Source organism: Staurois parvus, unplaced genomic scaffold (assembly GCF_062004578.1).
Source record: "Staurois parvus isolate SC_StPar_1 unplaced genomic scaffold, SC_StPar_1.0 ptg003431l, whole genome shotgun sequence".
Taxonomy (NCBI): domain Eukaryota; kingdom Metazoa; phylum Chordata; class Amphibia; order Anura; family Ranidae; genus Staurois; species Staurois parvus.
The window spans coordinates 35,795-56,868 of NW_028321227.1; the positions used below are offsets into that span (position 1 = coordinate 35,795).

At 46.7% G+C, this 21,074-nt stretch overlaps 1 protein-coding gene across 1 annotated transcript; it reads right to left on the reverse strand.

The window, feature by feature from the left end:
- Positions 1 to 2,281: 2,281 nt before the first annotated feature.
- On the reverse strand, positions 2,282 to 10,922 carry LOC149428184 (lymphocyte antigen 6E-like). The gene is made up of 3 exons (XM_089667622.1): positions 10,871 to 10,922; positions 5,812 to 5,931; positions 2,282 to 2,689 (listed from the first exon to the last, which is right to left on the reverse strand). The coding sequence occupies exons 1-3, from the start codon at positions 10,920 to 10,922 to the stop codon at positions 2,484 to 2,486; spliced, it is 378 nt and encodes a 125-aa protein (XP_089523748.1). The 3' UTR covers positions 2,282 to 2,483.
- Between the last annotated feature and the right edge of the window lie 10,152 nt (positions 10,923 to 21,074).

Below are 21,074 nucleotides of genomic sequence, written 5' to 3' on the forward strand. Positions count from 1 at the left end.
CGTTACACCGTGATACCGTGTGTCCAGATCAGGGTTCCTCCAGAGCAGGGGTTGCTCGGGGGGTTGCTCGGGGGTTCCTTGAGCAAGGAACAATTTCTGCCTCTCAGAGAAGTTCCGTCTGACACCATCGATCTTTGCAGCTATCTGTAAGGTAAGGGTCTCCAAACTTTTCAAAGGGCCGGTTTATGGTCCTTCAAACTTTAGGAGGGCCGGATTGTGGTCCTTCAGACTTTAGGAGGGCCGGATTGTGGTCCTTCAGACTTTAGGAGGGCCGGATTGTGGCCAGTGGGGGGTAGAAAATGTTTCAGGCCAGGCATCAGTGAGAATAAACATGGCCTCCAGGATGGTGGTCAGTAGGAGGAGTAGTGCCCCATCGTTGGTATTAATGGGAGGAATAGTACCCTATAGGTGTCGTCAGTGGAAGAAATAGTACCCCTTTGTTGGTGTCAGTGCCCCAAGGGCCGGATAAAGGCTAGAAAAGGGCCACATCTGGCCACAGTTTGGAGACCCCCCTGCTGTAAGGGGATAATTCTTCCCAATGACCACAAGGGTTAGGAGCATTCTTCCCACTGACCACCGCACTGATGTCTCATGAGTCGTAGATGTGGTCCTTCTTAGAAGGGGTTCCCGGAGACCGGAAAGTTATGTTAGCTAGGGGGAGCTAGATATTTTTTTTAGGCAGAGGCTGGATAGCGGCCTGGGATGAGTCAGTCTGGGAGTGAGGTGACCTCAGGACAGGCTAGGGAGGTTCTGAAGGTCAGAGCTTTCTGGAGCCCTGCCAGATCAGCTTTCTGGAGGATTGATGGAGGAGGGGAGGAAGCTCAGATCTACATATTTGAGGGACCTTGGCCAATTCCTTGGCCAATCCCTACATACTTGAGGGACCTGGCAGGAGGCTGAGCATGGTGACCAAGGCAACCCTTACGTATCGCAGGACCTGGCAGGATTTGATCAGAATGAGGAGGGTGGAGTGTAGAGCCTGGGAGGGAGCCCAGGGAGAGACCTACCTACAGGCTGGAACTGAAAGGAGGATCCCGCTACCTCAACCGTCCCCGAAGGGAGGACATCCTGGAAGTGAGAGAGTGAGGTGACCTCAGGACAGGCTGGGGAGGTTCTGAAGGTCAGAGTTTTCTGGAGCCCTCTCACCTCGGCTTTCTGGAGGAAGCTCAGATCTACATACTTGAGGGACCTTGGCCAATCCCCTGGCAGGAAGCTGAGCATAGTGACCAAGGCAACCCTTACGTATCGCAGAACGTGGCAGGATATAGTCAGAATGAGAAGGCTGGAGAGTGGAGCCTGGGAGGGAGCCCAGGGAGGGGCCTACCTACAGGCTGGAGCTGAAAGGAGGATCCCGCTAACTCAACCGTCCCCGAAAGAGGACATCCTGGGAGTTATGTGACCTCAGGAAAGGATAGGGAGGTTCTGAAGGTCAGACCTTTCTGGAGCCCTCCCAGCTCAGCTTTCTGGAGAAGGGAGAGAAGCTCAGGTCTACATACTTGAGGGACCTTGGCCAATCCCCTGGCAGGAGGCTCAGCATTTCACCAAGGCAACCCTTAAGTATCGCAGAACCTGGCAGGATTTGGTCAGAATGAGAAGGCTGGAGTGCGGAGCCTGGGAGAGAGCCCAGGGAGGGGCCTACCTACAGGCTGGAGCTGAAAGGAGGATCCCGCTACCTCAACCGTCCCCAAAAGAGGACATCTTGTAGAGCAGGGAAGGAGCCAGCCCAGCGTAAAGCCTGAAGGCAGTCACCAACCCGCCACGCTTATAGGAGAGGACTGAGCGACTAATCCTGCACCCCCTGGGTCAGATAAGGGGAGAGGGCAGTCAGGTGGCAAACCCAACTAGCTCCTCAGCCGGGGCTGCTGTGCAGTTTCTGGACCCCCTTGCCCAGGGAGGCCCTCAGGCAGCCAGGTGAAGAGGAGGATTCATCTGGGGTCTGATGTGGTACACCAGGAGGACTGGAGAGATCTTCAAGAAGAGCTTTGTTGTCTATGGACTTGTACATAGTTGTCCTCACAGTGTCCTTGGACATCCCTTGCACCCCTCAAGTTTGATACCCCTTAATAAAACCAAAGACGCCAAGCTCAAGGACTGTTTACTGTCTCCAGTGCGCGAGTGTGAAGAAGGTGCGCGTTGCCTGGCTGTGCAGGACTCTAGGGGGACCCAAAACGCAGCGACTCCTAAGGGGGTGGTGCTACCGCTACCTCAAGGGTTCCTCTGCGTTGAAACGATGGAGAAGAGCGGGTCCAGATTGTACAAACAGTCTATTGGTGACAACATGAAGAATATTATATCATTCTCATCCTATACACAAGCTTTTATTTCGAAGGTCTCACAAGGGCCCCGAGGAACCCAAGGGCCACCGTTCTGTCTGTACATGGTGCAAGCTTTACTGAAATGAAAAACGAAAGGTGGCCCCGGGGTGGATGGACTCTATAAAAGGTTTACAACAAAAAAAGATGAATACACAGCATAGACCGGCTTTACTTCAGCTGTCTCATGAGGGCCCTGAGGAACCCGAGGGCCACAGCCAGGATGGTGTAGGTAGATTTTATACTGGAAGCCCCGCTGATGTTGCAGAGATTGGTGGTGCAGCAGGACACTTTGGTGGAGACAACAATGGCGTTGAATCCGGTCTCTGCGCAGACCGACGTGCAGGTCTTGGTGATGCTGGAAGCAGACAAACTCCCTGTGGATGAGAGAGAAGAGCGAGCGGGGTGACAACCTGGACACTCGGGACCCCCACATACTGGGACAACCGGGACCCCCACATACTGGACAATGGTGACCCCCACATACTGGGACACCCGGGACCCCCACATACTGTGACCCCAGGACCCCCACATACTGGACAATGGTGACCCCCACCACTACACACAACAACTACACCACTACACACCTCTACTACACCTCTTCTACACCACTACATACCTCTACTACACCTCTACTACACCTCTACTACACCACTACACACCTCTACTACACCTCTACTACACCACTACTACACCACTACTACACCACTACACACCTCTACAACACCATTATTACACCACTACATACCTCTACGACACCTCTACTACACCTCTACACACCACTACTACACCACTACACACCTCTACGACACCATTATTACACCACTACACACCTCTACGACACCATTATTACACCACTACACACCTCTACTACACCTCTTCTACACCACTACACACCTCTACGACACCATTATTACACCACTACACACCTCTACTACAGCTCTACTACACCTCTACGACACCACTACACACCTCTACTACACACTACACACCTCTACTACACCATTATTAGACCTCTACTACACCACTACACACCTCTACTACACACTACACACCTCTACGACACCATTATTACACATCTACTACACACTACACACCTCTACAGCACCATTATTACACCTCTTCTACACCACTACACACCTCTACTACACCTCTTCTACACCACTACATACCTCTACGACACCATTATTACACCACTACACACCTCTACTACACCTCTACTACACCATTACACACCTCTACGACACCATTATTACACCTCTACTACACACTACACACCTCTACGACACCATTATTACAACTCTACTACACCACTACACACCTCTATGACACCATTATTACACCACTACACACCTCTACTACACCTCTACTACACCATTACACACCTCTACGACACCATTATTACACCTCTACTACACACTACACACCTCTACGACACCATTATTACAACTCTACTACACCACTACACACCTCTACTACACACTACACACCTCTACAACACCATTATTACACCTCTTCTACACCACTACACACCTCTACTACACCTCTTCTACACCACTACACACCTCTATGACACCATTATTACACCACTACACACCTCTACTACACCACTACACACCTCTACGACACCAGTATTACACCACTACACACCTCTACTACACCTCTACGACACCACTACACACCTCTACTACACACCTCTACTACACACTACACACCTCTACAACACCATTATTACACCACTACACACCTCTACTACACCTCTACTACACACTGCACACCTCTACGACACCATTATTACAACTCTATTACACCACTACACACCTCTACTACACACTACACACCTCTTCTACACTACTACACACCTCTACTACACTGCTACTATATCACTACTACTACACCACTACCAAGCCCCTAATACACCTGAACTGCACCAATCTCTACTAGCTTCTGGGTCTCTTGCTGAGCAGCTGCCCTGCTGAGTTGTGAACACGGGAGGTCGGCCGCTTGGCACTGTTGCCATTCAGAGAATGCCTTGCTGGTTGGATGAGGTGGAGAGGCGGGGTGATGATGTCACAGTCTCCACCTCATCAAACCAGAAAACACTTTGCATTCATTAAGAAGATGCAAAGTGTTCTCTGAATGGCAACAGTGCCGAGCGGCCGACCTCCCGTGTTCAGGAAGCAGCAGGGCAACCACTCAGCACAGGACCGGGAAACTAGCAGCTATCACTGTAGAAGCAGTGTAGTAGAGATGTAGTAGCGGTGTAGTAGCAGCATAGTAGCGGTGTAGTAGAGGTGTAGTAGCAGCATAGTAGCAGTGTAGTAGAGGTGTAGTAGCAGCATAGTAGCAGTGTAGTAGAGGTGTAGTAGCAGCATAGTAGCAGTGTAGTAGAGGTGTAGTAGCAGCATAGTAGCAGTGTAGTAGAGGTGTAGTAGCAGCATAGTAGCAGTGTAGTAGAGGTGTAGTAGCAGCATAGTAGCGGTGTAGTAGAGGTGTAGCAGCAGCATAGTAGCAGTGTAGTAGAGGCGTAGTAGCAGCATAGTAGCGGTGTAGTAGAGGTGTAGTAGCGGTGTAGTAGCAGCATAGTAGCGGTGTAGTAGAGGTGTAGCAGCAGCATAGTAGCAGTGTAGTAGAGGTGTAGTAGCAGCATAGTAGCAGTGTAGTAGAGGTGTAGTAGCAGCATAGTAGCGGTGTAGTAGAGGTGTAGCAGCAGCATAGTAGCAGTGTAGTAGAGGTGTAGTAGCAGCATAGTAGCAGTGTAGTAGAGGTGTAGCAGCAGCATAGTAGCGGTGTAGTAGAGGTGTAGTAGCAGCATAGTAGCAGTGTAGTAGAGGTGTAGTAGCAGCATAGTAGCAGTGTAGTAGAGGTGTAGTAGCAGCATAGTAGCAGTGTAGTAGAGGTGTAGTAGCAGCATAGTAGCGGTGTAGTAGAGGTGTAGTAGCAGCATAGTAGCGGTGTAGTAGAGGTGTAGCAGCAGCATAGTAGCAGTGTATTGGTAGTGTAGTAGCAGTGTAATAGCAGTGTAGCAGTAGTCTAGTAGTGGTGTAGTTGCTGTATAATAGCAGTGTAGTAGTAGAGGTGTAGTATCGGTCTAGAACATTGATTCCCAGCTTCTGGAGGGATCCCTCAGGTACGGCACATACAGTAGGTTAGCTCTCCTGTAGGTGCGCCTCCCCTGTGTGCCGATTCCTATGGGTGCCTAATCAGTGTATTTCCTATCCTCGCCAGCTCCACCTAGTGGCCACAATGTGTTTTTCTTCCTGACTTGAGGTATTTCAGGAAACCACTTCCTGACGGCCACTAGATGGAGCTGACGAGAATAGGAAATACACGGATTGGGCACATTACGGGGGGGGGATGGTTCGTGAGTCGTTCACGCAGAAAATCGACCTTTTTAAATGTTTACAAAGTTTCCCCTCAATCATCGGGAGATAGGAGATGATGATGATCTGGTGGATCAGAACACACAGGAGATCCCCGGGCCCCGCCCTTCTCTTACCGAGTCCTCCCGCCACAACGGAGGTCATGCAGGTGGTGTCGGAGGCGGAGCAGTTGGTCGCCGTCATACATTTGGAGTTGCTGCTCTGGGAGGTGCAGGTGTAACATTGCAGAGATGAGGCTGGAAAAGAGAGAAAGAGTCACCCGATGTTCAGATTATATGTTGTCAGCATCACGGGTGCAGGCGTGTCTCCTGAACACGCTTCAGCCTCTGTCTCCTGAACACGCTTCAGCCTCTGTCTGCCGAACACGCTTCACCCTCTGTCTGCCGAACACGCTTCAGCCTCTGTCTGCCGAACACGCTTCAGCCTCTGTCTGCCGAACACGCTTCAGCCTCTGTCTGCCGAACACGCTTCAGCCTCTGTCTGCCGAACACGCTTCAGCCTCTGTCTCCTGAACACACATCAGCCTCTGTCTACCGAACACGCTTCAGCCTCTGTCTCCTGAACACACATCAGCCTCTGTCTGCCAAACACGCTTCAGCCTCTGTCTCCTGAACACGCTTCAGCCTCTGTCTCCTGAACACACATCAGCCTCTGTCTGCCAAACACGCTTCAGCCTCTGTCTGCCGAACATGCTTCAGCCTCTGTCTGCCAAACACGCTTCAGCCTCTGTCTGCCAAACACGCTTCAGCCTCTGTCTCCTGAACACACATCAGCCTCTGTCTACCGAACACGCTTCAGCCTCTGTCTGCCAAACACGCTTCAGCCTCTGTCTGCCAAACACGCTTCAGCCTCTGTCTGCCAAACACGCTTCAGCCTCTGTCTGCCAAACACGCTTCAGCCTCTTTCTGCCAAACACGCTTCAGCCTCTGTCTGCCAAACACGCTTCAGCCTCTGTCTCCTGAACACACATCAGCCTCTATCTGCCAAACACGCTTCAGCCTCTGTCTGCCGAACACGCTTCAGCCTCTGTCTGCCAAACACGCTTCAGCCTCTGTCTGCCGAACACGCTTCAGCCTCTGTCTGCCGAACACGCTTCAGCCTCTGTCTGCCAAACACGCTTCAGCCTCTGTCTGCCAAACACGCTTCAGCCTCTGTCTCCTGAACACACATCAGCCTCTATCTGCCGAACACGCTTCAGCCTCTTTCTGCCAAACACGCTTCAGCCTCTGTCTGCCAAACACGCTTCAGCCTCTGTCTGCTGAACACACATCAGCCTCTGTCTGCTGAACACACATCAGCCTCTGTCTGCTGAACACACATCAGCCTCTGTCTGGCAGTTAGTCAGTTCCCCCCCCCCCCCCCCCAGTGTCAGAATGCCCGCTGCAGTCCCGCTATAAGTCGCTGATCGCCGCCATTACTAGTAAAAATTGCAAAAAAACTCCCTCAATATATCCCGCCATTTGTAAACGCTGTAACTTTCCCGTAAACCAATTCATTTACATGTATCGGGATTATTTCTTAGCGAAGACACGGAGCGAGAGACATTCTGGACGAAATTTATGACGAAATTTGTTTTTTAAAATTTTTTTACTGGACTTGTTTAATAGCAAAAAGTCAAAAATATTGGGTTTTTTTTCAAAATTGTTGGTATTTTTTGTTTATAGCGCAAAAAAATAAAAAGCGCACAAGAGATCCAATACCACCGAAAGAAAGATCTACTTGTGGGGAAAAAAGGATGGAAATGTAATTTGGGTGCAGCGTTGCATGACCGCGCAATTGTCAGTCAAAGTAACGTAGCGCCGTATCGCAAAATATGGCCTGATCAGGAGGGGGGAGGGGGGGTAAATCCTCTGGAGGGGGAGGGGTTAAACACAATTTAAGAAAAAACTAAAATTTTTTTAAAAAATCAAAAAAATTAATTTTAAAATTTTGTAAGTAATTTTTCTTCTTCACTGATGGGTACTGATAGGCGGCACTGATAGGCGGCACTGATGGGTACTGATAGGCGGCACTGATAGGCGGCACTGATGGGTACTGATAGGCGGCACTGATGGGTACTGATAGGCGGCACTGATGGGTACTGATAGGCAGCACTGATAGGCGGCACTGATGTGTACTGATAGGCGGCACTGATGGGTACTGATAGGCGGCACTGATGGGCACTGATAGGCAGCACCGATGGGCACTGATAGGCAGCACCGATGGGCACTGATGGGCACTGATAGGCAGCACTGATGGGTACTGATAGGCAGCACTGATGGGTACTGATAGGCAGCACTGATGGGTACTGATAGGCAGCACCGATGGGCACTGATAGGCAGCACTGATGGGTAGGGCTGCTGTTAGAAACCACAGAGCCCCATACAGCCAACCTGAAAGCGCCCTCTTCAAAAAAGAACAACACAGTTTACTATGCTTCAGTTGTGAATGAACATGGTGAGTGATCAGCACCTATCCCTCATTGTGTTCATTCAGGAAAGAAAGGGGCAGGTAAATGTGACCCCTCCCCCACTCTCCATCCTGAAGGATCCTATTGTATGCTTGCAGCTGCCGGTGGGAAGGAGAGGAGGGAAGCCGGCAGCACTGGGGGGGCCCAACCAGCTGGGTGAATCAGATGTGTACAGTAAGGGTGATTAGCATAGTGGGGGGGAGGGGCAATTACTGGAACCGATCCCCTGTATGGCTCTCTCTGCTGCAGCTGAAACCAGCGGGAGAGGAAAGAAGAAATCCAGCTTGCAGGTGCTGCAGAAGTGCTGCCCATCAGTGCCGCCTATCAGTGTTGCCAGTCAGTGCCCTTCAGTGCAACCTATTAATGCCCTTCAGTGGTGCATATCAGTGCCTCCTCATCAATGCTCACCAATGCCGCCTCATCAGTGCAGCCTATCAGTGCCCATCAGTGCAGCCTAATCAACACACATCAGTGAAGAAAATTACCTGTTTGCAAAATTTTAAAATAGAAACAAAGAAAAACTTTTTTTTCTTCAAAACATTTGCTCTTTTTTAGTTTATAGTACAAAAAATAAAATACCACCCAAAGATCTATTTGTGCTGAAAAAAAATGATAAAAGTCCCTTTTGGGTACAGTGTTGCATGACCGCGCAATTGTCAGTCAAAGTACGACAGTATGGTGAATGCGGGGTCCGGTGAGACTGAATATAGTGAATGCGGGGTCCGGGGAGAGCGGATATAGTGAATGTGGGGTCCGGGGAGAGCGGATATAGTGAATGCGGGGGCCGGGGAGACTGAATATAGTGAATGTGGGGTCCGGGGAGAGCGGATATAGTGAATGCAGGGTCCGGGGAGACTGAATATAGTGAATGTGGGGTCCGGGGAGAGCGGATATAGTGAATGCGGGGTCCGGGCAGAGCGGATATAGTGAATGCAGGGTCCGGGGAGACTGAATATAGTGAATGTGGGGTCCGGGGAGAGCGGATATAGTGAATGCGGGGTCCGGGCAGAGCGGATATAGTGAATGCAGGGTCCGGGGAGACTGAATATAGTGAATGTGGGGTCCGGGGAGAGCGGATATAGTGAATGCGGGGTCCGGGGAGAGCGGATATAGTGAGTGCGGGGTCCGGGGAGAGCGGATATAGTGAGTGCGGGGTCCGGGGAGAGCGGATATAGTGAATGTGGGGTCCGGGGAGAGCGGATATAGTGAATGTGGGGTCCGGGGAGAGCGGATATAGTGAATGCGGGGTCCGGGGAGAGCGGATATAGTGAGTGCGGGGTCCGGGGAGAGCGGATATAGTGAGTGCGGGGTCCGGGGAGAGCGGATATAGTGAATGCGGGGTCCGGGGAGAGCGGATATAGTGAATGCGGGGTCCGGGGAGAGCGGATATAGTGAATGCGGGGTCCGGGGAGAGCGGATATAGTGAGTGCGGGGTCCGGGGAGACCAGATATAGTGAATGCGGGGTCCGGGGAGACCAGATATAGTGAATGCGGGGTCCGAGGAGAGCGGATATAGTGAATGCGGGGTCCGGGGAGACCGGATATAGTGAATGCGGGGTCCGGAGAGAGCGGATATAGTGAATGCAGGGTCCGGGGAGAGCGGATATAGTGAATGCGGGGTCCGGGGAGAGCGGATATAGTGAATGCGGGGTCCGGGGAGAGCGGATATAGTGAATGCGGGGTCCGGGGAGAGCGGATATAGTGAATGCGGGGTCCGGGGAGAGCGGATATAGTGAATGCGGGGTCCGGGGAGAGCGGATATAGTGAATGCGGGGTCCGGGGAGAGCGGATATAGTGAATGCGGGGTCCGGGGAGAGCTGATATAGTGAATGCGGGGTCCGGGGAGAGCGGATATAGTGAATGCGGGGTCCTGAGAGAGCGGATATAGTGAATGCGGGGTCCGGGGAGAGCAGATATAGTGAATGCGGGGTCCGGGGAGAGCGGATATAGTGAATGCGGGGTCCGGGGAGAGCGGATATAGTGAATGCGGGGTCCGGGGAGAGCGGATATAGCGAATGCGGGGTCCTGAGAGAGCGGATATAGTGAATGCGGGGTCCGGGGAGAGCAGATATAGTGAATGCGGGGTCCGGGGAGAGCGGATATAGTGAATGCGGGGTCCGGGGAGAGCGGATATAGTGAATGCGGGGTCCGGGGAGAGCGGATATAGTGAATGCGGGGTCCTGAGAGAGCGGATATAGTGAATGCGGGGTCCGGGGAGAGCGGATATAGTGAATGCGGGGTCCAGTTCACACCTAAGCAATTTGTTGTTGGGCAGATTACAAAACTGCAACACGCATCAAAAATTTTTTTACAAAAATGCACCGCCTTCTTCTCTGCAGCATATTGAAGTCTATCAGACTAAAAACGCATTGTTTTGTGTTTAAAAAAAAAGTCCCAGACTCTTCCCAAAAACGCAGCACAGATGTGAGCGCGCCCCGTAAGAATCCGTGTTAAATGGACTGCAGATCGTTGCTGCGAAAAGCCCAAAAAACGCGTCGGTGTGAACCGCGATGTGCACAAAATCCGCGCGTCATCCGCACCATGGATCCTTTGTTCCTGAAGTCTCTTCCAGCTCAGGCAATGTATTGTTGGGTTTTAATTGTATCTTTTATGTTTCTTTTTGTAAATATTTTTGTTACAGGACATCGTTTTTTATAAATATCGGACATATTGGGAGAGTATTGTGAGCCCCCAACAGAGATCGCGGGAATATTTTGGGGACTTACCGGAACCAACGCAGAGGGCGATAAAGACGAGGAGACCGGCGGTGGACACCATTGCGGTTCAAGGATGAGCGCGTCCTCCTGGCTGTCCTGTCCTCTTATATACATATATCTGTGTATGGGGGGGTGGGGGGGGGAGTTCCCATGAATGCGAAGAACCAACTGCTCCTTATTGTCTGGAATTGAGAGGATGACACCCGGAGACGGCAGACCTGTAATTTGGAGCCATTGTTCTGGACATTACGGCGAGTTGTCGTAGAAACTGTCGCCTCTCAGAACAATGGCGGTGACACCTCCACAAATCCAGGATGACTTCACATCAGCCGAGGAGTGAAACTGTATGTGGATCGGTTACTGGCGGCACGGAGCACACTGGCCGTACACAGGCAAATTTTTGTTTAAATTTTCACATTTTTGGCGTGTTTTTACTGCCCTAGAAAATAATAGAAACACGCATTTGTGAGATTTTCTGCTCAAAGAAAAAAAAAAAGTAATAATATATAAGTAAATAAATGTAAAATAAATCAAATAAATACACATAAACAAAAAAATCATGATAAATAAAATAATAATTAACCCAAAGAGTGAAACTGTATGTCGATCGGTTACAGGTGGCACAGAGCAAGCTGGCCATAAGCAGGCAAATTTAATTTTAAATTGGCACGTTTTTACTGCCCTAGAAACTAATAGAAACACGCAATTGCGAGATTTTCTGCTCAAATAAAAAATAAATAAATAAATAAATCCACATATAAATAAAATAAATCATGATAAATAAATAATAATTAACCCCTAACCTGAACCCAAGGAGTGTTACAGGCGGCACAGGGCAAGCTGGCCGTACGTGGACAAATTTTTGTTTAAATTTGCACGTTTTTGGCGCATGTTTACTGCCCTAGAAAATAATAGAAACACGCAATTGTGAGATTTTCTGCTCAAATAAAAAATAAATAAATCCACATATAAATAAAATAAATCATGATAAATAAATAATAATTAACCCCTAACCTGAACCCAAGGAGTGTTACAGGCGGCACAGGGCAAGCTGGCCGTACGTGGACAAATTTTTGTTTAAATTTGCACGTTTTTGGCGCATGTTTACTGCCCTAGAAAATAATAGAAACACGCAATTGTGAGATTTTTTGCCAAAAAAAAAAAAAAGTAATAATATATGAATAAATAAATGTAAAATAAATCAAATAAATACACATATAAATAAAAAAATCATGATAAAAAAAATCATGATGAATGAATAATAATTAACCCCTAACCTGAACCCAATTTTCTGCCAGAAAAAAAAAAAGTAATAATATATGAATAAATAAATGTAAAATAAATCAAATAAATACACATATAAATAAAATAAATCCTGATAAATAAATAATAATTAACCCCTAACCTGAACCCAAGGAGTGAAACTGTATGTCTATCAGTTACAGGCGACACGGAGCAAGCTGGCCGTACGCGGGCACATTTTTGATTAAATTTGCACGTTTTTGTCGTGTTTTTACTGCCCTAGAAAAGAATAGAAACGCGTAATTGCAAGATTTTCTGCTCAAATTAAAAAAAAAAAAAGAAGTAATAGTATATGAATAAATAAATGTAATATACAGTTGCAAGAAAAAGTATGTGAACCCCTTGGGATTACGTGGAGTTTTGCATGAATTGGGCATAAAATGTGCTCTGAACGTCATCTAAGTCACAACAATAGAAGAACACAGTCCTGCTGAACATAATACTACACAAACATTAGATGTTGCCATGATTTAATTGCACATAACATGTAAACATTCACAGTGCAGGGAGGAAAAAGTATGTGAAGCCCTAGTTTAATGACTTCTCCCAGAGCTAATTGGAGCCAGGAGTGAGCCAACCTTGACTCCAATCAGTGTGATGATATTGGATGTGTTGCTGACAGCCATCCTGCCCTTAAAAAAACACACACCTGTTTTGGGTTTACTGGTTTCAAGAAGCACTGTCTGATGTGAACCATGCCTCGCAGAAAAGAGATCTCAGAAGACCTACGATCAAGAATTGTTGACTTGCATGAAGCTGGAAAGGGTTACAAAAGTATTTCCAAAAGCCTTGATGTTCATGTGTCCACGGTAAGACAGACTGTCTACAAATGGAGAAAGTTTAGCACTGTTGCTACTCTCCCTAGGCGTGGTTGTCCTGTAAAAATGACTGCAAGAGCACAGCGCAGAATGCTGCATGAGGTAAAGAAGAATCCCAGAGTGTCAGCTAAAGGCCTACAGAAATCTCTGGCACATGCTAACATTTTTGTTGACACATCTACAATAAGGAAAACATTAAACAAGAATGGAGTACATGGGAGGACACCACAGAGGAAGCCATTGCTGTCCAAAAAGAATATTGCAGCACGTATGAAGTTTGCAAAAGAGCACCTGGATGTTCCACAGCACTACTGGCAGAATATACTGTGGACAGATGAAAACCAAGATTGAGTTGTTTGGGAAGAACACACAACACTATGTGTGGAGAAAAAAAGGCCCAGCACACCAACATCAAAACCTCATCCCCACTGTAAAACATGGCGGAGGGAGCATCATGGTTTGGGGCTGCTTTGCTGTCTCAGGGCTGGACGGATTGTTGTCATTGATGGGAAAATGAATTCCAGAGTTTATCAAGACATTTTGCAGGAAAACGTACAACCATCTGTCCGCCAACTGAAGCTCCGCAGAGGATGGGTGATGCAACAGGACAATGACCCAAAGCATACAAGTAATTCAACAAAACAATGGCTGCAACAGCACAGAATACGCCTTCTGGAGTGGCCCAGTCAGAGTCCTGACCTCAACCCGATTGAAATGCTGTGGCATGACCTTAAGAGAGCGATTCACATCAGACATCCCAAGAATATTGCTACACTGAAACAGTTTTGTGAAGAGGAGTGGTCCAAAATGACTCCAGATCGTTGTGCAGGTCTGATCTGCAACTACAGGAAATGTTTGGTTGAGGTTATTGCTGCCAAAGGAGGGCCAACCAGTTATTAAGTCCAAAGGTTCACATACTTTTTCCTCCCTGCACTGTGAATGTTTACATGTTATGTGCAATTAAATCATGGCAACATCCAATGTTTGTGTAGTATTATGTTCAGCAGACTGTGTTCTTCTATTGTTGTGACTTAGATGACGTTCAGAGCACATTTTGTGCCCAATTCATGCAAAACTCCACGTAATCCCAAGGGGTTCACATACTTTTTCTTGCAACTGTAAATCAAATAAATACACATATAAATAAAAAAATCATGATAAATAAATAATAATTAACCCCTAACCTGAACCCAAGGAGTGAAACTGTATGTTGATTGGTTACACATTTTTTGCGTGTTTTTACTGCCATAGAAAATAATAGAAACACGCAATTGTGAGATTTTTTGCCAAAAAAAAAAAAGTAATAATATATGAATAAATAAATGTAAAATAAATCAAATAAATACACATATAAATGAAAAAAATCATGATAAATAAATAATAATTAACTCCTAACCTGAACCCCTCGCCCTCCAGAGGATTCCCCCCCCCTCCTTCCTGACCAGGACATTTTTCACGATACGGCGCTGAGTCACTTTAACTGACAATTGCGCGGTCATGCAATGCCGCACCCAAATGGAATTTACATCCTTTTTTTCCTACAAATTGAGCTTTCTTTCGGTGGTATTTGATCACCTGTGCATTTTTTTATTTTTTGCGCTATAAAAAAAGAGGCTGACAATTTTGAGAAAAAAAACAATATTTTTGACTTTTTGCTATAAAACATGTCCAGTAAAAAAAATTTTAAAAATCAAATTTCGTCCTAAATTTTGGCCAAAATGTATTCTGCTCCGTGTCTTTGCTACAAAAAATCCCATTACATGTAAATTAATTGGTTCACGTGAAAGTTATAGCGTTTACAACTCAAAACCTAACTAAGCCTAATGGCGGCCATAGACGGGTCGAGAATCGGACGATGTTCGCACTGTTAGTGGGTTCATTGGTCGGCTGTTTTTCTGGCTTTTTGCACATTTATTTTATCGGGCATGTTGGAAAATTTGCAGCCGATTTTGACGCTCAGACAATTTTCCCAGCAATGATGGGCAGATTGGCCAATCGTTTTACCGATAAAAAGAAGAAGAAAAGGAAGAAGGAGAAGAAGAAGAAAAAGGAGGAGAAGAAGGAGGAGAAGAAGGAGGAGGAGGAGAAGAAGGAGGAAGAGGAGGAGGAGAAGAAGGAGGATGAGAAGGAGGAGAAGAAGAAGAAGGAGGAGAAGGTGGAGGAGAAGAAGGAGAAGGAGGAGGAGGAAGAGAAGGAGGAGGAGAAGAAGAAGAAGGAGGAGAAGGTGGAGGAGGAGAAGGAGAAGGAGGAGGAGGAGGAGAAGGAGGAGGAGGAGGAGAAGAAGAAGAAGGAGGAGAAGGTGGAGGAGGAGAAGGAGAAGGAGGAGGAGGAGAAGGAGAAGCAGGAGGAGAAGAAGACGAAGAAGGAGGAGGAGAAGGAGGAGGAGAAGAAGAAGAAGAAGGAGGAGGAGAAGGAGGAGAAGGAGGAGGAGGAGAAGGAGGAGGAGGAGGAGGAGAAGGAGAAGGAAAAGGAGAAGGAAAAGAAGAAGGAGGAGGAGGAGGAGGAGAAGAAGAAGAAGAAGAGGAAGAAGGAGGAGGAGGAGGAGAAGAGGAAGAAGGAGAAGAAGGAGGAGGAGGAGGAGGAGAAAAAGAAGAAGAAGAAGAAGAAGGGTAAGAAGGAGGAGGAGAAGAGGAAGAAGAAGGAGAAGAAGGAGGAGGAGGAGGAGAAGAAGAAGGAGAAGAAGGAGGAGGAGGAGAAGAAAAAGAAGAAGAAGAAGAAGAAGGAGGATGAGGAGAAGAAAAAGAAGAAGAAGAAGAAGGAGGAGGAGAAGAAGGAGAATAAGAAGGAGGAGCAGGAGAAGGAGGAGGAGGAGAAGGAGAAGTAGGAGGAGGAGGAGAAGAGGAAGGAGGAGGAGGAGGAGAAGAAGAGGAAGGATGAGGAGAAGAGGAAGTAGGAGAAGAAGGAGGAGGATAAGAAATAGAAGAAGGAGGAGGAGAAGGAGGAGAAGAAGGAGGAGGAGAAAAAGACGAAGGAGAAGTAGGAGGAGGAGGAGAAGAAGAAGAAGAAGGAGAAGTAGGAGGAGGAGGAGAAGAAGAAGAAGGAGAAGAAGGAGGATGAGGAGAAGAAAAAGAAAAAGAAGAAGAAGAAGGAGGAGGAGAAGAAGAAGGAGAAGAAGGAGGAGGAGAGGAAGAAGAAGAAGGAGGAGGAGGAGGAGAAGAAGAAGAAGAAGAAGAAGGAGAAGAAGAAGAAGAAGAAGAAGAAGAAGGAGGAGGAGGAGAAGAAGAAGGAGGAGAAGAATGAGGAGGAGAAGAAGAAGAAGAAGGGTAAGAAGGAGGAGGAGAAGAAGAAGAAGAAGAAGAAGAAGGAGGAGGAGGAGAAGAAAGAAGAAGAAGGAGGAGGAGGAGGAGAAGAAGAAGAATTCCAGTCCGCTATTATATTTGACATGAAAAAGTCTTGCGGTTGCAATAATGTATCTATTTGTATCCGAATAAAAACATCTGTATCTGAAATGGATACAAATGGATACATTGTTGCAACCGCAAGACTTTTTCATGTCAAATATAATAGCGGACTGGAATTCTTCTTCTCCTCCTCCTCCTTCTCCCCTGTCTCTGCAAGGGACAGAAGTAATTATGGGGTTAAATGCCAGCCATAGACAGGACAAAAATCAGCTGATTTTTTTTACCATTGGTGGTAACGTCGGCCGATCGAACGACCAATTTTTTTTTTTTTTTTTTTTTTTTAAAAAAGGCTGATTTTTGACCTGTCTATGGCCTGCATTAGGGCCGGTTCACACTCCATGCATTTCAGTTGCTTTTTTTCTGCATCCAAAACACACAGAAAGTCAGTGATATTGTTGTCGGTGTCATCGTTCACATCAGTGCTTGCAGTTCCAGTTGCAGAAAAAAAAGTAGAACAGGTCGCATTTTTCCTGCACAGAACTGTACTGGAACGCGGTAAAACGCACCAAAAATGCACAAGAATGCACCAAAACGCACCATCTGCATATATATATTTATGTATGGGCGGCACAGTGGCTTAGTGGTTATTACGTCCGCCTGGCAGTACTTGGGTTGCTGGTTCAAATCCCAACCATGGCACCACCTGCCTGGAGTTTGCATGTTCTCCCTGTGGCTGTGTGGGTTTCCTCCGGGTACTCTGGTTTCCTCCCACACTCCAAAGACATGCTGGTAGGTGAATTAGATCCTGTCTAAATTGGCCCTAGTATGTGTATGTATGAATGTGAGTTAAGGACCTTAGATTGTACGCTCCTCGGGGGCGGGGACTGATGTGAATGTACAATATATATGTAAAGTGCTGTGTAAATTGATGGCGCTATATAAGTACCTGAAATAAATTAAATGTCAATATATTTGGGAAGAATATTTTTAAAATATATTTTTCTTCCATGTGGGAAGGCTTTAGGGCCAGAGCTCCAAGAGAAGTCAGGGGTGGCCTCGTGGAGTCCAGGAGAGGACGGCACCCCTAGACGTTGGGCAAAGCTCTGCAGAAATTGTTGAAGGAAACAAAATGTATTTGCTTAGGATGAAGTCACATGGTGACACCATTCATCCTGGAGATCCATGGACACTGGGGGTGTGACGCTGGGGGTGTGACGCTGGGGGCGTGACGCTGGGGGTCTCCATTCTGAAAACAGGTTCTACCAGGCCAGGGACTTTGGTGGCCACAAACAAACAATGACTCTTCGAACACACCTACCCGCCATGTCCAGGTTATCAGATGACCCCAAAGCCATCTCCACCCCCCAAACAAAAACATTGTTATCTGGGAGGGGATGTGCCTGTTGCTAAGCCAGTCCTGGTCTCTGCAAATACATGAAAGTCAACAGACAAAGTCTAGAATTGACCTTGTCCAATGACTTTTACATATTTTGTTCCGGCCCAGGGGCGGACTGACCATTTGGAAACTCGGGCACTGCCTGAGGGCCCGGGGTCAGTAGGGGGCCCCATGAGATGCCCCTGGTACCTTTTTCATAGGCTTTTTTGAGTTTGGGCAAGGACACAGGGGCCCCATGATCCCCTATTGCCCGGGGCCCCATGAGTTGTCAGTCCGCCCCTGTTCCAGTCACATCTGAGCGTAGCGTTTTTAGCACGATTTTTTGCCGTGATTTTAGCTTTGGCATCTTTTTTAATTGTTAGCCAGTAGAGAAAAATATCATCTATTACATCATTTGTTCCTAGGTTTTTCTGTGTTTTTAGTTTTTCCATCAGCTTTTAGGTTTTTTATTATTATTATTATTTATTATTTTTTTGTTAGGGTAAGGGGTTAGAGTTAAGGTCAGGTTAGGGTTAGGATTAGGGGGTTAGGGTTTGAGTTGGGGTTAGTATTTTATTTATTATTATTTATAGTATTTTATTTATTATTGATTGTTTTCTTTTTTTTCCTTTCTATTTATTTATTTTTTGTTAGGGTTAGGATAATATTATTATTATTATTATTATTATTAATAATAATAATAATATAATAAATGTAAAATAAATACACAAATACATTAAAATAAACATAAATATGTGTAATAATTAACCCATAACCATAACCACCTAAAACTTAAAAAAGTAATAAAATAATAATGTATTTTTATTATTATTGTATTTTCTTGTTAAGATGTTTATTATTATTATTAATAATATATCTAAAATAGTGTATATATATATAAATAAATCTGTACTGGAAAGTGCTTGTCTTTACAATGTAAAATATAGAAATGATTAATAAAATCCTCCTATTCCTTCTGTACTGAATTGTATTGTAATTGTACTCTCCCTTTATATTGTAAAGCTCTGCACAAACTGTATATAATTTTCCCAAAATATATAAATATTTTAGATATATCTAAAATATTAATATATATATATATTAATTTCTATATATATTTTCTGGTATAATTGCACATCTGTTACAATGTTACTACAAAGACATTAAGCTGTATATTACAAGTAGCACATGATCATTAGGTCCCACATTTCCAGCACTCGGATAAAGTCCCACACAATACAGACAGAAGCATCCTAATAATGAGGACCAGACTGCGCTGCCCTCCAATGGTAAAATATCAGATTGCAAACGACAAAATCAAACAAGCAAGATACAATTATCATAAAAGTTCAAATAAATGATCAAAGTGTGTGGCGCCCTCTAGGTACGTTAGATAGGCTTTTTGTTGTTTAGGGGGTTTTTTTGAGACAGAGGCTGGGATGAGTCAGCCTGGGAGTGAGGTCACAGCAGGACCTGTGCTTCCACTAGGCAAACTAGGCGGCCGCCTAGGATGCACTGCCACCTAGGGGCACCTGGGCGCAGCACAGGCTGGCACTCTCTCTGTGTGGGATACTGCCCCGTCATGAATGATCTTTCAGCTGAGGGGAGGGGCGGCAGAGGGGAGGATGAAAAGACAGAGGATGCCGGGTGTCTAGGGCCAGTGTAGCAGCTGATCTGCGGCTCCTTCCAGTGTTCCTCTCAGACTCAGTCTCTTACTGCAAATCGGCTGGCGGCTGCTGATCACTGCGGAGTTCCAGCCCTTCTCTTCCCATTCATCAGCGGAGGTGGAGTAGTGCATGTTGAGGAAGGTAACGTCTGACTCTGTTGTCTCGTGTCTGTGTGAGTGTGACTCGGCTGGCCGGACATCCATCACATGTGCAATGTGTCGGTGAATGATGACATCATCACGATCCCCCAGCCTGCTCTGCTAGTGCCTGCTGATCTGTGTCAGTGTTGGTGGTGGTGTGCTGTGTCGAATCTGTCACTGTGTTCAGCTGCCTGCTGTCACAGTGTTTTACCGCCCCCCCATTGCCTGGGGAAATCCATCCTGGGATCTGTCAGAGTGTAGATCCATCATCTTTGTCACCCTGCCACTGCCAACCACAGATACAGTCCATCCGGGACACGGAGTTTGACTTTAATATCGGTGCTGGTGGCATCTTATGGCACTTATTTTTGCAAATTAAAAGACATTTTGCAATTTCATGATTTGTTGATTTAATATTTTCTCCTGTTTCTTTTTTTTTTTGGGGGGGGGGGGCGCAAGTAGCTGGTCTAGCCTAGGGCTCCAAATAGTCTAGCACCGGCCCTGGCTGGGAGGCTCTAACAGATCAAGGCTTCTGGAGCCCTCCCACCTTCCTGGAATGTGGAGAACTTTCTGGAACAGGGGAGAGGAAGGGAGGAGGTCCAGATCTGCATGTTTGAGGGACCTTGACCAATGCCCTGGCAGGAGGCTGGGCGTAGTAATCAAAGCAACCAGTGCCCTCTGTAATGGCACCGGACCCCGACTGCACTTGGGTACTTCTGTTAGACAAGACTAGACGACACCAATCTTGAAGGAAAACCAGGAAATAGACTACTTTGTTTTAACACAGATACAAGATATATACATTCAAGGGAACAATCCCCCCTCCCTGCATAATGACACAGGGTGGGGAAATCCACACCCAGTAACAAGAGACACACCAGCAGACAGTCCCATCAGGAAGGAGGACTGCTGGAGACACCCCCCCACCAAGCCAATACACACACATACATCCCATAATAGTATGCTCCCAAGCAAGACACACAATAGAACAATGGGATGCAACCACATGGCATTAAACAATGAACAACCCCCCACCCCAATATCAGGACAGATCACCCTGTACCCCTAACAGGCACAGGGTGACTTACACATAATAGGGATATAGGGACCTGAGACAGGGGTCTCCCCACCTCTCCAAAGTGAGCTGTGTTCCATGGGCCCCCCACCCAAAGTCACCAGTTGATAAGGAAGATATTGGGCAGCTGCACAGCATCCTTGTTTGCCCCTCCCCTGCCCTTTTCCATCAGCACTGGGGAGCATATTAGCTGAGTGAGGGAGAGAAATTGAAGGAGAGGAGAAACATTGGAATACTAGTCAGTACCAGTGTGTGCAAAGGTGTGTTTGCTTTGCAGGAATAAATCACCTCTAACACTGGGTGTCCTACGTGTGAGTGAATGTTGCTGTGATATGGAAAACTATTAGTTTAGTTTTTTACATTTTAGAATGGGGAGACTAGAGATGGTGCAAGTTTTTAAAGGGTGTCATGACTGGAAAAAGATTTGGAAACACTGGTATTGATCGGTGAACTTCAAAGTCAATGGAGCAATAATGCCGCCTGCAGGACTTTGCT

Bases quoted from the DNA above. Each gene is read 5' to 3' on its own strand.
- LOC149428184 (XM_089667622.1), bottom strand. From the start codon at position 10,922: ATGGTGTCCACCGCCGGTCTCCTCGTCTTTATCGCCCTCTGCGTTGGT. The intron at 5,932-10,870 runs GTAAGTCCCCAA...TCTCTTTTCCAG, and splicing joins CGCCCTCTGCGTTGGTTCCG to CCTCATCTCTGCAATGTTAC. The intron at 2,690-5,811 runs GTAAGAGAAGGG...TCTCATCCACAG, and splicing joins CGTTGTGGCGGGAGGACTCG to GGAGTTTGTCTGCTTCCAGC.